The 16805-nt window shown below is 41.7% G+C and overlaps 1 protein-coding gene across 28 annotated transcripts in view; it reads right to left on the bottom strand.

The window, feature by feature from the left end:
- Positions 1-16805, bottom strand: part of CACNA2D3 (calcium voltage-gated channel auxiliary subunit alpha2delta 3) — a 923853-nt gene that overhangs the window by 76138 nt on the left and 830910 nt on the right. For all 28 annotated transcript variants that reach the window (XR_008476741.2, XM_078351196.1, XM_078351197.1 and 25 more), the window contains 2 exons: positions 7858-7920; positions 4796-4866 (listed from right to left, as the gene is read on the bottom strand). Coding sequence is in view for 27 of the 28 variants with exons in the window: in XM_078351196.1 (XP_078207322.1) it covers positions 4796-4866; positions 7858-7920 (134 nt within the window). In the remaining variant the exon portion in view is untranslated. The remainder of the gene's footprint in view (positions 1-4795; positions 4867-7857; positions 7921-16805) is intronic.

The raw sequence follows: 16805 nt of genomic DNA, 5'->3' as shown, positions 1-16805 counted from the left end.
GAACCTTGAAAAAAGAAGACTCCTATGGCAGGCTGTATTTTTCCCCTTTTCCTTAGATACATGGCAATATTGAATTTGTATTACCAGGGATAAACAAATTCTAATGAAAGAATTTTGAGGCTAAATTTTCTCTTAATAGTTGCAAGAGGCAGGGCATGGTGGCTCACACCTGTAATCCCAGCACTTTGGGAGCCAAAGTGGAGGGATCACCTGAGGTCAGGAGTTTGAGACCAGCCTAGCCAATGTGATGAAACCTCGCCCCTACTAAAAATGCAAATATTAGGCGGGTGACATGGTGTGTGCCTGTAGTCCCAGTGACTCAGGAGGCTGAGACAGGAAAATCGCTTGAACCCAGAGACAGAGATTGCAGTGACCCGAGATTGTGCCACTGCACTCCAGCCTGGGTGGCAAAGAGAATCATAGTATGTGGGTTTTGAGAAATACGAAAGCAAGACTTTTACTAGACAAATGTGAGTGAAAAAGGAAACTGGCTAAAGTGAAAAACCAGAAATGAATCACTACTCAGAGAGGCCATTCAGTTTCAGTGATAAGAATGAAGAAGTGTTTGAAACACAAAAAGTAGACCAGGCATATGGTGTTGGATGAGAAAACAACTGACACCTGGGATCAGGGCTTAGGCTAACGATTTTTCACCGTCAGCTATAAGAAACCTGAGCATTCTTATCACTCATTTGGCCTCTTACCCTGAAAGTTCTGCTTGCCTGGATAAGACACAGCTGAGCTTATGTCTTCCTCAGCTAGCCTTCACCTCTGAAACTCAACAAAAGAAGCTCCCTGCACAATGCTATTGTCCACAGAGCCAGGTAACAGGCAGAAGCTAGACAATTCTCTGTTTTCAGACTATGGAACATTTGAATCCAGCGTTTTTACTCAGACTTGGGGCAAGTTGTCAACCTTTCCAAGCCTCATTATTTCCAACTATAAAATGGGTGTATTTATACCCAGGGCTGGCTTCAAGGGCCATGAAACCTATGTAACTGCATGGCCCTGCACTTAGAAGGGCCAGCGCTTGGTTTTAATATTCCACTGCCAGCATCTTAAAATTCTTGACACTTGGCAAGGGGCAGTGGCTCATGCCTGTACTCCAGCACTTTGGGAGGCCAAGGTGGGTGGATCATGAGGTCAGGAGTTCGAGGCCAGCCTGGCCAATATGGTGAAACTCTGTCTCTACTAAAAATACAAAAATTAACCAGACATGGTGGTTCATGCCTATAGTTCCAGCTATTCAGGAGGCTGAGGCAGGAAAATTGTTTGAACCTGGAAGGCGGTGGTTTCAGTGAGCCAAGACTGTGCCTCTGCACTCCAGCCTGGGTGACAGAGTGAGACCCCATCTCAAAAACAACAACAAAAAAAACCCTCTTGACGCTTTTTGAACATAGGGCCCCACATATTCATTTTGCACTCTACAAATTATGTGACTCGTCCTATTTATGCCTGTCTCAGAATTGCTGAAAGGCTCGCAAAGAGGTAAGGACAACCCAAGCCTGGAGTCTGGTGGGTGCTCAGGGAAGGCGGCCATGATTATTACTGTCATGCTGCTGGAGCTATTGGTCTTTGAGTTGGCTCCTGGATACTAGGTCATATGTAAGCTGGCTAGATAGAGTCAGGTCAAAGAGTCAACAGAAGTGCCCAAAAGTGGTCAATTTTGCCTCCTAATTGTTTCACATGCTACTGTGAGACTTTCTCAAAGTTATTTCAAGTTGTTAACTTGTTCACATAAATCAGTATTTTCCTTCCACCTGGCACTGCAAATCCAAAGTGGATGTTCTTTCCCTCTGACGGCATTGTCAGGTAGAACAGTCAACAAGTCACGAGGTAAGTAGTCAGAATAATCAGGGGAAAGATTTACTGTCACCCAGGCAAGCATCGCCTTGCTTCCCTGGAGAGAGGCAGCAAAGACAGACCAAGGGAAAGAAGGAAAGGGGAGGTTATGAAGGGAGGTAGTGGAGGTAGTTGGAGCTCTGTCTTTCTGGAGAAAACAGTTTGTGGAGCTTGTGTGCATGCAACTTCTTTCTTTCTTTTGAGAATGAGTCTCACTCTGTTGCCCAGGCTGGAGGGCAGTGGCATGTTCTCCACTTATTGCAAACTCCACCTCCCAGGTTCAAGCAATTCTCCTGCCTCACCCTCCCAAGTAGCTAGGATTATAGTCACATACCACCATACCCACATAAGTTTTGTATTTTTAGTAGAGACAGGGTTTCACCTTGTTGGCCAGGCTGGTCTTGAACTCCTGACCTCAAGTGATCTACCTACCTCAGCCTCCCAAGGTGCTGGGATTACAGGTGTGAGCCACTGTGCCCAGCCTGAAATTTGTTTCTTTAGGATTGGGTGAAAGCAAAACAGATAAAGAAACTGAGGGCCACCCCAGTGCTGTCCAGGATGCTGAGATGAGGGGTCAGCACAGTGAACTGATCCCAAGTGTCACCTGGGCTAACCAAAGCAATGCAGCCTCATGTAACCCATGTTTGGGGGTGGGCTCAATTCAATATAGAGCATGACTTCTGACCCACAGTGCTGTCAGTTACAGCCAACTACATCTGTTCAATGCTTCTGAAATAAAGATCTTCTCTGAATGACAGGACTGTCAACCTTATGCTCTGAGCAAGTGCTGCATTCTGGGAAGGGCAAGGACCCAAATGTGTGATTTCAAGGACTATGGTCTTCCAACACTACAGACTCATCATCAGGTGTCATGGGAAGCCTGCCAGGAGAGATGTAAATGTAGATGAAGCAATACCTGGTGCCAAGTGGAAAGCAAATCCAAGACGGGGCAAAGACCTACAACAACAAAAATCACAGCTGCAGCTCACAACTAATCAAGCTCTTCATATATGCCAGGTTCTATGCTAAGAACTTCATGCTTATTATAATCTCACTAGCTCTTACAGCAACCCTTGGAAGTAATTATTGTCATTGTCATTTTCCATGTAGAGAAACCAGTGTTTGGAGAGTAATATGACTAAGTCAAGCAACTGGCAATGTCAGAGCCTAGATCTGACCCTAGTCTGTCTGACTTCAAAACTCAAACTCTCAGTGTTCTACCGGCCCCAATGAGGAGGACCTTCAAAGAGGCCCAGGAGGTTTGTCAACTAGCTCCTGGATGACAGCAGTTGCTGTGATAACTGAGTTTCTAGCCCTTCCTTTTTCTCAAATATATTGGCTACTCTTATAGTAAAAGTACGTTTCAGATTCACGCCAAATGTACTTTCACCCACATGAAGGAGAAGACCAGAGGTTCAAAATTCCATTACAGCCGTTCTCTTTCTCCCACCAAACAGTTTGAAAGGAATATCCAAGAGGGAGAGGAAAAAAGTTAGCTTTGTTAAAGAAGTTGAAAAATGTGCTTTCAAATGAGAAACATGTGTGCGATTATTCTTCATCTTTTGTCTCCACCCCCAGCCCAGCTGAAAACAAGTTAACAGGATACAAATGCACACATCCACATAAAGATAGGAAAAGTCAGTGGTGCCCTGGATGGCAGGCCAGGAGCTGCTGCAGGAAGCTTGAAGAAGTCGTGGAAAACTCCACAGCCACTCCAGCTCAGATTCAAGCAGTTTTCAAGCATGTGGACAATGACTCCTGGTGAAGAAGAAAACTGTACTTGAATTTTTTTTTTTAAAGGGAAGGGAGCAGGAGGGGACGATCTGCTACAGGCAGGCCTGAGAACCAGCAAGCGTGCCAGAGATGGAAGAAGTGCTGGCACTAGGCCAGTTTTTTATATCATTTCTTTTTTTTTTTCCCTCCCTTCTGGCACAAAGAAGCTATGGAATTTCAAAAACTGGGTCATCATTTTTGAATTCCCTGCTTTCAACAAAGTGCTCAGTTGGTCTTGTTGACTGGCTTAAAAGTCTGATTTCCTGAGCTAACACTTCCTAGCCATTCAGCTGCAGGCGAGTAATAAACCAGGGGCCTGCCTGCCTACCTACTGGTCGCCAATGTGCAATGGATCTCTCAGGGAAGCTGGAGGGCCATCCTTGGATTCCCTGCCATTATATGTTTAACAGCATCAAATATGCCCATTAAAGCACCACTTCAAAGGCTAACATTCTTCCTGGGAGGCCAGGGAAAGGGAGACATTCTAATACCCTGATCTTATTGAGTGATGGCTTTACCCAGAAGTTTAGGTATTCCCAAGAGCATGGCTGGTCTGCCCATGAGGGACATGGGGTCATGAGGAAGCTGTTCTACACAAGCTTTATTCAGGGTCAGCGAGAGTTCTCACCCCTGGATGAGTAGTCAGTATCTGCCACTTATGGAATTTGGCACCATCTAAGTTTTCTTCCAGAAGCAGACTTAAACTTACCTCCATCAAGAACGGGTTTTGAGAATTTTCACTTGATTTTCTAAAATGACATCAAGAAGTCTCTAAATACCACCTTTCATTCTTAAGTACCAGAGTTCTACGAAGTTTCCCAGGTTCATCAGCAGGAGACAAAATACACTCTACCCTTGTGGCCAGGTGAAAGCCTTTGCTAATTCTTCACAGTGACTTGCTTCAGACTGACACAATCACATCACAGCACAGCCTCCTACTTCAATATTGGCCTCCAATAAACTCTCCGCTGGGTGAACAGGAAACTCATTGTGAGCTGAGTTTCTAAGCCTCTAACACTCAGGCAAGAGGCATCAAATTTCAGCAAGATCTTTTGGAGCATGAACACAAGTAAAAACCAGCTACGGGGTCAAGTCTGGGCTTGCTTTATTTGACCTTGGTTTGTTTTATTTTATTTAGGAAAACTTTTGAGGGGAATGCAGTGGACCATAAAACCCTTACCTTTTAAAGGAGCCCATTGTTAGCAATTTGTTCATCACAGCTCCCTCGATCTCACCAAAAAAGTCTCCAGTCTATGGGGAAGAAGACATATGAGGAGGTGTAGATAAATAATGTGCCCAAACAGGAGAGAAGAAATGTAAAGGGACACAGTCTGTGTCTTGGAACTGAGAGGAGCAAAAGGCAGGTTTTCAGGAAAGTAGAAAGGTTTTAACAGTCATGAGAAGCTATGGGATTTCACAGCAAACTAGTGAGCAGATGTGAACGCTTCCACAGTCATGGGAGGGGGTTGGGTAACCCATGCTGAATGCTGAAATTAAAACATGCACGCACACACATGTGCACACACACACATGCCCCACTACCCTTAGATGGAGTAGGTAGTAATCTGCACATAATCCCTTGTGATTAAAACACTACTCATATAGGCAGAAACAGGCTATGAGAGGGCTTCCTAAGCACTAATAAAAATAATTGTTTATAATTCCTGGATGACCTGTTTAGGGAAATACAGCAGTCCACTTCATCAGCCCTATAAATTTCCTGCAGTTGAGAATCCGTCCTTTCTCAGAATCACTTTCTGAGGATCACTTTCATTTTGTCAGAGGCAGTTGACACACTGACCAAGAGTAAGACTATTCAGGCCCTTGAGGAGACCGCGTGGCCAATCAGACTGCTAAGGGCCTTCCCCCACATCCGAGGCTGACTGAAGGTCATCTGAAGCTTTGCAGTGATTCCCCACCACCAGGCTGATGTTTTTTTAAGTCTACTTCTTGGTGCTTGCCAAGATTTGTGAACTTTGAATGGCGGAATGAAGGATGAACATCCTCATGCATGCCCTCTTAACTTCTGGAGCCACTATAATGCAAGGTGTCCCATGGGGAAGGGCGTATGCAGGGCATGTAACAGAGCCTGCAGCAACAGCCTTCTTCTGCCAACACGCTGGGATGAGCCAGTGTTGCCCAGCAGAGAAGCCCCATCTCTGCTCTGGGTGTTCTGAAGATTTATAGCTTGTGAGTAGGTGGGTGGGTGGAGGGCACTGCAATAAGAATCCAAATTACATAAATTCCTTAGGCTTTGTATTAACTAAACCCCAATTCCATTGCAACTAACTGAGTGACTTCAACCACACTCCTGGGAGTTTTCAGGCAGCAAGATATATATAACAACTTTGGCAAAATGTACAGGGAGATGAAAAGGAGGAAGAAGGAAACAGCATTTCTCTGCCTGAATATTGAGCGCTTCCTTTTTCACTACAGGGAAACTTGGAAACTTTTGTAAACTCTCTGGGCGTGTACTACTGCTAGGAGCAAGAAGGACATTTGTATTTCATGTATAAATATGCCAGTTTCAATGAAACTGGTTGTTAGATGGAGAAGAATTATCCTAATTGGGGCACAAGAAGTCAGACAACATCAAACAAGCCCAGGCTAAGCAGGCTGGCAGGCTCACTGGTCTACTGCAGGCTTATTCCATGGAGAGATAGAGCAGGGAATCTGTCGTGACCATGGCGGCTCATGGCTGAAACAGAGTCATGCACTGCTTCCATCACTTGTTGGCTGGTCCAGGACTCACCCCTGGAAGACATCTACTGTATCCTTCCTGAGCCCTGGGATCATTCCTATCTCAGCCCTACATGAGTAGAGCAGAAGAATAGAGCTCCTCCTTCCAGACAACTTATCTGGGTTCTTGCTCCATAGATTCTTGAATGCCTATGTTCCTCCTCACAGCCAAAGGGGCATATAACTATAGGCCAAAGGACTTTCCTGCTGTCTCAGGGACTGGCCTTGTTTCATAGGCCCATTCATCTCACCTAATGTCCATCGACTGTCCCCCGTCTAGTGATGTTCAGGATCAGGAGACTGGGAATGGGCATTTTGAGTCTCAACAGTGTAACCAAGGTGCATTGAAAATTCTACAACATTCTCATAAGAGAGGAAATGAAAGCACAATTCTTCAACTTTCCTGGAGCCCCTGTTTCTAAATCACCAAACCATTCATTTCAGACCCTAAAAAGCCAACTTGAGGATGATTAACTAATTAAGCAATGAACCTATCATACTGCTGGCTACTAAAGACTTTTAAATGATTTACAAGGGACTTCATTGTAATGTATTAGTATACTCGAATATTTGAGTTAGAAGAAACCTTATATAGTCAACCATCCTCACTGTACAGAGCCTATCTAGAGGTTCAGACAAGTTAAGGAACTTGCTGATAATCCCAAAACTAGTTAAGAAAGACAGCTAACATCAGAAACCACCTTCCTTCTCTGGTAGTGTTACTTTATTATATGCACGGTTAAACTTGTTTGTATTTTACCTTTTTTATACGTTAATGTAATTTCTAATTGCAGGAAAAGTTTTAATGCAGAAAATTTGAATGGAAAAACCTGTTTCTCAATTACAATACCATTGACTTTAACTGTTATTTTGATTTCCAGGCAGAGTGGAGATTTCTGTGCTGAAGCTCATAGCTTAGTTTCTTTTCATCTCTCTCCCTCCTGCCCCTATGCTGCACATGGTGCAGTCAAATGAGAATATTCCTCTTCCATCTCTGGACCCTTGTCCCTTGGTGTTGAGAGCCCAAGCTGTTAATCCCTGAACTCAGATAACTGATTTTTAAAAACATAAACAATAATCATGAAGAAACAGACACGTATGTGTGTGCATGCATATGAAGGTGAAATATCAGAAGGAAAAATAACCCCCTTAAAGTTGCACCAACTATTTAAGGCACTCCACCCTTGAGGGAAAAGTTCTTTATGTGGCACAGACAACTCTAAGGCTAAGAGTTCTATAAACTGAACATTTTATGAGTGAGAGAACAGACCCTGGGCACTGTCACCCCCCTGTACCCCCCACTGGGAGGTAAAAACTCTTTGGGGCCTGCTGAGAAGCAGACTGTGGCATTCTTAGAGGGATGGAAATAAGGTTTTATAATCTCCTGCTATTACCTCCTAAATACAGAGCATTGTCTCAAAGTTTTAACACCATAATTTGTTCCCCCTAACCCAAGCACATTCTGAGCTGCTTACTTTGAGTCGGTAGAAAATTTTCACTCACCTGTGTGTAGTCTTCAGACACCAAAATAAATCCATTATTGTCTATGAGGTAACAGTTCACAGTCTAGAAAATTAAAAACAACAACAACAGCTTCAACTTCGGGCCATCACACACACATGTATGGCATCATACAGAATGTCGTACTTCCAACCCAAGAGAAACCTGCATTTTTTGAAGGCAACTGTTTTCAGGGAACTACAAAAACCTGCTGGCTCTAGGCATGAAGGCCATGGTTAAGATAACCCAGGTATTTACTCTGCAAAACTAACAAACAAAAAACACTGATCACGTCTTGATCCAGATTGGGATAAAAAACATATGCACTAAACAATGATGAGTTACAGTTTGTCTTTTTTTTTTCTGTATGACCTGAGTAATGCTTCCCAGGAACAAAGTGCACAGAAGCCCCTGAGCCTGTATTGGCGATTGAAGTGCAGGCTGTTTTGAAAGCAAAACGCCAGCACAATGTCATTACTCTAATGATGTATTAATGAAAACACCGTGTCAGCTCAGAGGACCATCAGGGGACCAGGTAATATTTTTTAATTTGTTCATAGACTGAGGCATGGGGGAAGGGGCAGACTTCTGTTAAAGGGGCCCCTCAGGCCTCCTAAAGATTTTCAAACTGTGTTTTTAATTGGGAGCTGGATTTGGGGGCAGGCTGTTAGCTTTTGGTAGCTCATACTTATAAATTGTAGAAAGCAAGGTAAGCCCAAACCTCTGCTTCCCCCACACTACTTTAATCTCAAGTGAATGATTTGCTACAGGCTAAGTTTTAATTATAGTGCTGTGGAGTTTAAACTTAAGGTTTAATTCCGTCCTTGATGTAACTCAGTTTCTATTTATTGCAGCTTTACATACCGACTGCAACATTTAATTTGTAACATATCTTTACTCTGAGCTAAATTCCGCCTAGCTGCAGGCCACCACGGGGCTGGTGTTTTCTGGGACATTTGCCTATCCACAGGATTGGTTTTGGTTAGGCACAAAAGGGCAGCAGTGAGCTGGTCAGAAAGGTCCATCCTTTATTACTAGACAGTGCCTGCAGAATCCACAGAAAATGAGAAGCCCTGCTAGCAGCTTTCATGAAAGAGCTGGCTGCTCTGCTGAACAGTAGAGCTTCTCACAATTACACAAAGGAATCAGAAGAATTACTTGGGTAACCAGTTCACAGCCTTGTTATTTGAAGCAGCTCTCCTCATCCTCAAGGAAACTACCTTGGTTTTGGTGGGAGTCTTGATGAACTTTCTCCATTGCCAGGAGACAGCATTACGGAAACAATCTCGCAGAGCTGTGTTTCCAATATGGTGGCCACCAGCCTTATGCAAATTTAAATTTAATTTCAACTTAATTAAAAGCAACTAAAAATTCAGTTCCTTAGTTATGCAAGTCACAATTCAAGGGTTCCACAGCTACCTCTGGTTACTGGCTACACTTTTGGACATTTCCCTCACTGTGGAAAGTTCTTTTGGACAGTAATGCATTAGATTATACTAGTACTACAATGAGTTTTAACTTAGTTTACATTGGGTCATAATAGACAAATCCTTGCTGATCTGAATGTCACTGTCAGAGGTATTTGAACCAGAGCAATTCCATCTTTAGGGGCTGGAGAAATGAGGCTGAGACCTACTGGGCTGCATTCCCAGGAAGTTAAGGCATTCTAAGTCACAAGATGGGATAGGAGGTCAATATAACATACAGGTCATAAAGACCTTACTGATACAACAGGTTGCAGTAAAGCAGCTGGCTAAAACCTATCAAAACCAAGATGGTGATGAGCGTGACCTCTGGTTGTCTTCACTGCTATACTCCCAGCAGCGCCATGACAGTGTACAAATGTCATGGCAATGTCAAGAAGTTACCCTATATGGTCTAAAAAGGGGAGGCATGAATAATAGCCTACAATTTCAAAAAACCTTAAAAATGGGCAACCAGCAGCCCTCAGAGATGCTCTGCCTACAGTGTAACCATTCTTGATCCCTTTACTTTCCTAAAAAACTTGTTTTCATGTTGCTTTATGGACTTGCTTTGAATTCTTTCTTACATGAGATCCAAGAACCCTCTCTTGGGGTCTGCATCAGGACCCTTTTCAGTAACATCTTTCTGGTGCATCCCAAAGGGATGATACGAAGAGACCCCGGACCCAATTGGCTGACTTTGGGTAAGTGGGGTGCATCAACCGGGGTAAAGAATGGGCTTGGGTTAGAGGCCCAACTTAGGGGAGTTAGAATCCCTCCTAAGACGGAGTGGGTTAAAGGCTCCTATTGATGAAAGGCAAGGACACTTGCTTGAACTTAGGTTCAAGGCTCAACTTAGGAAGGTTAGAGTCCTTCCTAGGATTCAGGGGGTTAGAGGAGACTCTCAGTAAAGTCCCTCTTGGCTAAGAATGGGTTTGGCACTATGGAATGTTAACAACTATTCTCTTTGGATTAATCTGTCTTGCACTTTTTGCTGAGGGCTATGGATGACAGGATGAGACATGTATAGAACAATGGGACATAGGGAGTTTTTTCCTCCCTCAAAAAAGAGAAACTTGAGAGCTGATGAGACTGCTGGAAAAGATCCCTTCACTACCAACAAGTGCCAGCCTAAACTTTCAGTTTGACTGCAATAGGTGGGTCTTTCTCTGGCCTGGCTAAGCTCTTCACCTTCCCCACCCTGCCTCAGGCAATGCTTTCTTCTCTCTCCTTTCCCTTTCTTATTTTTTCTGTAACTCAAGGCCACCATATTGACCAGAGGCAACAAGTTGAAACTCCTGGTGGGAGGTTGGATTAACAATGATGAGGCCCAACGGATGGCAAGTGTGAGTCTTGCCAGTTTGATACTGGGCACTAAGCAGAGGGGCTAATGTCTGTGTTTTGTCACATGTATTTTGCTCTGGGCAGAACGGAAAAAGGTAATTTTCCTTTGTGTTGTGGCTTGGCTCCTAGGGCTGTGGTGCAGCCAGCCAGGTCACTAGGGCTACCCCGGGAAAGGGAACCCAGAAACCTGGCATGCCAGTAAAAGCTTAAGAATTTCTTACCAGTCAAACTTCTAGTCTCTTTTTTTCTCTCTCTCCACCTGCTCTTCTCTCTCCCTCTCGCTCTCTTTCCCTCTCTCTCGTTCTCTCTCTCTGTACAAACAGGTTGAATGAATGGTAAAAGTCGCTGTTTAGGTAAAACTCCTCTGTATAGGATTTACCTCTGTTAGGTAAAAATCCTCTGTAAAGTTTTGATTAATAGGAAAAAGGATTCATGAGGCTAGTCTTAAACTGTAGTGAATCTGGTGTGCTTTGTGTGTCTTTCTGTATTGTTCTGTCATAAAAGAGGGGTGGTCCAGGATAAAATGCCAGCCTAGGACTCCCATAAGCCTGCTGTCCAAGATGGCTCATCTAAAAACTTTGCTGCACAAACCAGAAAAAAACAAAAACAAAAACGGAATGACATTTCCCTGTTGTCTTGTATGGCCTTGGAAATCTGACCTTGTAACCATGTGGCTGTGCTTTCTCTTTTCACAATAGCAGCATAGGTTCAGGGTTCAATCCCTGGTTTAGGAAAGGAGTCCTTTATCTTCTGCCTATTTGTGTATTTATATGTGTTGTATGGGTAATATGAAAGAATTCTGATATAATTGGCTTAAAAATTATAGGTGCTTAAATCAAATATTCTCAGAAAAATAAAAAGTATAATGCCATTTAGTTCAGGTGACTTTAGCAATCTTTGGGAAATAAAGACAGTTTTAAAGATTATTGATGAAATAAAAATATCTTCAAAATGTAAACATTTGGTCTAAATTATGCAGGTCAGATATTAGGTTTGCTAAATGTTTTAAGGTCATGAACTGCTTCTTTGACTTTTGAAAATTGTTCAGCTTACCTATTTTGGAGCATTACTAGATAAGGCCTGGGGACATATGGAGAGTCACGCCCTCTAGCTATGCTGGAAAAAGTCAGACACCTTATGGGGTCCCAGGCTTGGCACCTAGTATGTAATTAAAATCCCTTACTTACCAAGGTTTTTACTAAAAGTAAAAGTTGCTAAGAGTTAACACTGTAACATGTATTTGAGACTACTAAGGAAACAGTTCTACATGCAGGGTGTATAAGAAAAGTAAAAAATACTTTTGGTAAAAAGAAGTCATGAGAATGTGTTTTTCTGCCTAGATTAAAGGGTTAAGGGACTATTTTAAATTAGGATAAAGCCAAAAGTTTGGATGGTTTGTAAAAAATTAATTGTAAAAGAAATTCTGTGTGTATACACTGACTAAAGTAAAAGAGGTATTATTCAGTTTTCCTGTAAATTGAACACTGAAATAAAAGCACAATACGTTTTCTTAGAACACTGATCTGCTCTTTCATTATAAAAATATAAAGGGTTTTACAAGGTTTATGAAAATCTTACTTTATGGTAAAACTGATTAAGACTGAATACAGTTGTCGATAAGGTTTTATTAAGAATTGGATCGAACATTAATGGTACACTAATGCAAAGGTAAAACTTGGCTTATTTGGTATGGAAATCATAACAGGAGGCATTATCAAATGTGAAATAGTGTTTGGCTTTCTTTGGTTTGTATTTGTATAAATGTGTTATTGGTATGTGTTCCAAAATTGTGAGAAGCTCCTATAATTCTAACACAGCTTAGTGTATATTATTAATAGTTATAATTGTTACATCAAATTTGTGTGCCACAGAAGTAACCAAACTTCCTTGTCAATTGTGGCTTTAATAGTGGCTATCCTAAGATTTTTTATCATCCACAGATAATTGTCTTGTTTTAATCTACTTCAAAAGGTGGTTTATAATGTACTATAGAATTCTGACAGGTGCTATGGAATGCAGGTTTCTGATAACACTGGAGATTGTGACATTAGAATAGAGAAAAAAACTTTCAGGACTCTCCTAGAGAGATGAAAAGTTAATGACAGAACAGCAGTCAACTCCATGAACTGAACTCATAAAAAACTGTAATTTTTTTTTAACTTTTTTGCTTAAGAACATTGCTGATTCTGTTTTCCAGGGCCGAGAAAACTTTTCTTTTGCACTATTTACAGCTTTTAACAATCAAGTACAGTATACTTCTGTGAAAAAAGATTTAGAGCATATTTGTTTCTCTCTACCTGATTTCTCCAGAATTTGGAAACTATTTGAGAGTATCTTAACTTATGGCAATATAGTTCTTTGTCCTGTTATAAAAGAAAGCAGATTCTTACTTCAGTGCAGTAAGAATCTGTTTTCTTCTGTAACAGGACACAATTGGAGAAACTGGTTATTTTACCAAGGCTTTGATTGGAATGGTATGTTTTCCTTTAAGGACTCAAATGTGACTTAGAGAGCCAAGAAAAGCCCCTTGAAAAACTAGCCTCATACCTGTCTATACAGTCCCTGTACAGGGTTCCTGGCCTGTGGTAAATAAAGAATGTCACTTTCTGAAAGGTCCAGAAGCCCCAAGTTATCTTGGGACCTCATGAGGAGAGGAATTTACTCAACTCATAGGTATTTGGGGTACAAACCCATAGCTAGCCTTGGCTTTAAACAAAGCCTTATCTGAGATTTCTTCTGTGCAACAAAAATTCATCAAAGGCAATTTAAAAAGCCTATGTGAAAAATAATTATTCTTGATTCACTTTATACAAATAATCAGGCCAAGTATAATAAAGCAAATCAGTCTTACCATGATTTGTCTCTAGTAAAAATGAGAAACCATAGAGAGAAAACTTATGTTTCAAGAACTATGGTATACCTGATATTAAATTCTAGTCTCATCAGTTGACTTTAAGTTTTTTCTTCCTGCAATTTAGACTAACCTTCTTTATTCCTGTGACCCAACCAGTGATCTCTGACTGATACTCCGAAGAAACAAGAGGGATGGGTAATGTAAAAATCTTGATCAATATCATAATTCTGGGTATGTGTTGGAATCAGCTAGCAACTCCATATCAGCTTGGTTCCAATGGTTGCCCAGTTCATGGAAAGCCTTCTCATTTAGTTTACTTGGGATAATTTTACTTGTTTTGTTTTGCTGTTTTGGAATACATTGCTATTGCATTCTTTGTGTAGAAATGCTGGACAAGCTTACTGAATGTTTTTTTAAACTGAGCACTTATTGATCGTCTAGATATCACCTTTTTTTAGAACTCAAGAGTTATGAATGGCCCTTGCCATATCAATGCTTTCTGACTGAACTCCTCTCTACCCTGAATGCAAGAGACCCAATAGTTAGGTGGGAATAGCATCACCCCTATTCAGCATGAAGAAATTACAGAATATGGATCTTAACCTCCCCTGCAACCCTTAGGATTAAGGGTTTTCTTATAAAAGGTAAGGGGGAAATGTCAGAGGTGTTTGAACCAGAGCAGTTCCATCTTGAATAGGGGCTAGGCAAAACAAGACTGAGACCTGCTGGGCTGCATTTCCAGACAGTTAAGGCATTCTAAGTCACAGGACGAGATAGGAGGTCAGCACAAGATACTGGTCATAAAGACTTTGCTGATAAACAGGTTGCAGTAAAAAAAGCCAGCTAAAACCCACCAAAAATAAGATGGCAACAAGTGTGACATCTACTCATTCTCACTGCTACACTCCCACCAGCACCATTACAGTTTACAAATGTCATGGCAATGTCAGGAAGATACCCTATATGGTCTAAAAAGGAGAGGCATAAATAATCCACCCATTGTTTAGCGTATCATCAAGAAATAATGATAAAAATGGGCAGCCAGCGCCCTTAGGGCTGCTCTGCCTATGGAATAGCCATCCTTTCATTCCTTTACATTTTTAATAAACTTATTTTCACTTTATGGACATGCCCTGAATTCTTTCTTGTGTGAGGTCCAAGAACCCTCTCTTGGGGTCTAGATTGGGACCCCTTTCTAGTAACATCATGATGCTCATTCCGCCAATACAGACTCTGAAGCAAGGGGAGGTTAACCTCTGTTGAATCAGTAAATGTGTGTTGAGTACAGAAGTGGCTTCGCTATTCAGATATTGTCAATATTCAAATCCCCACAGTTACATATGGTGCCAAATCATCATAATGCTTACTCCTAAGTATAAAATTAGTTCCTACGCCAGTATCTCTAACTAATTAGTACTCTTGCTATTAGACCTACATCTTTGGTCAATATCTCTCTGTTTGCCTAACGTTGTAAATATTGAGCAATGCAATACGGGTACAAGGTATAAAGTCAATTGGAAATCTTGAGAAAGAGGCAAGATATCATGAAGTCCATGAAAATAATGTTGAACAGCTCCAATCACATGGGAAGCCACTGGCACATTAGAATCTGTCAGAGGCAGAAACATGAAAAAATACTTGCTACAGATAAGACATGAGAAGTACTTCCAAAGAGAATAACTTCAACAGCAAGGGACTAGGAAAAACACCTGGGAAAACGGATCAAATTCTTTACTATATTTGACCCTTTTTGTGGTCATTCTGAGAAAAATCAAATGTAAAGTGAAGGATTCGATATTGTGCTCTTTTATCATCTTATCAGAAGCACTAAACTCCTGGCCCCTAAGCCCCACTACATTTGTTTCTTTGGAAAATTAGAGGACAGTTGCAATTATAACCTAAATTTATTTAAAAAATAAACAGTTTCATACTTTACACTTTATTTAGAGGCAAATTTTCAAAATAACTTTTCATTATTTGCTGTAAACATCTGGTTCTTTTTCTGACCTCTCTTTCTAGAATGAGGTCCTCCTTATAATGCTCCTTATGATAGCCAGCACCAGTAGAAAGGAGGTCAGAAGACTCACTTCTCAGGCATCTACCCTGCTTCCTCCCACTTCTGGTGTGGAAGGAACAGAGGTGAGAGCTCTGAAGTAGGAGCAAACACTGTTTTAACTTAGAACTTGGAAAACCAAGCTCCAAAAATAGGGGAGTGGCCACCTTGGAGGAATACCAGATGAAAACTATCACACAAAGAGGTTTTTAATAAAACATGATTGCCACTAATAATAACAGTAACAGTGTAAGAAGAATAAGGAGACTGTCAGCTACAGGAGGACATCAACTCATGCAAACCTTACTTTTCACAGTCAAGCAGATTTTTCTCTTGGAAAGAAGAGAAAACTGAGCCCAGAGTGATGTTTTCTCCAAGGTCAAACACACAAGTGAGAGTTGAGTCCACTGCTATGGGACTCCAAATCCCATACTCCTTCTACTGGCTGACCCCCACCCCTACTTTTTTTTTTTTTTGAGACAGAGTTTCGCTCTTGTTACCCACACTGGAGTGCAATGGTGCGATCTCGGCTCACTGCAACCTCCACCTCCTGGGTTCAAGCAATTCTCCTGCCTCAGTCTCCTGAGTAGCTGAGACTACAGGCACACGCCACCATGCCCAGCTAATTTTTTTTTTTTTTTTTGAATTTTTAGTAGAGACGGGGTTTCACCATGTTGACCAGGATGGTCTCGATCTCTTGACCTTGTGATCAACTCGCCTCGGCCTCCCAAAGTGCTGGGATTATAGGCGTGAGCCACCGCACCAGCTGCCCCTACTTTCTAAAAGATGGCAGGACACAAGTAGGGTCTCAGGGTCCTGCCTGCTGATGGAAGGCTTTCCTTATTTGAAAAAAGCAATCCCTTTATATAATGTGTGTATGTGTGTATCTATTTCTATACCTATATGTGTATCTATTTCTAATCTCTATATATCTAAGATTCTGTCTGTCACCTGCTACCAAAGGAAACCACAACAAATGGCAGAAAAATCAACATACCAAGTGTCTGGGGTGTCATTATCGTGGCTGAAAGCAAGTAAAAACAATAAAAGTGACTGATGTCTGGGTCAGTTTAGTCAAGTGTTATCAACCCCAATTACAGGTTCCTAGACTCGCTGAGCATAGCAATTCTTAAGCTAATATCTTGAAACAAGACATGGCTTAGGGCAATTTTTCTATCCATCTCCACCACTTGCTAAGAAATAATCTAGGGAAGAAAAAAAGAAGTGCATTATAGGC

The sequence above is a fragment of the Callithrix jacchus genome, chromosome 15, assembly GCF_049354715.1.
Source record: "Callithrix jacchus isolate 240 chromosome 15, calJac240_pri, whole genome shotgun sequence".
In the NCBI taxonomy this organism is placed as follows: Eukaryota; Metazoa; Chordata; class Mammalia; order Primates; family Cebidae; genus Callithrix; species Callithrix jacchus.
Note: the sequence above shows the minus strand (reverse complement) of the source record. Positions and strands in the feature narration are given on the sequence as shown.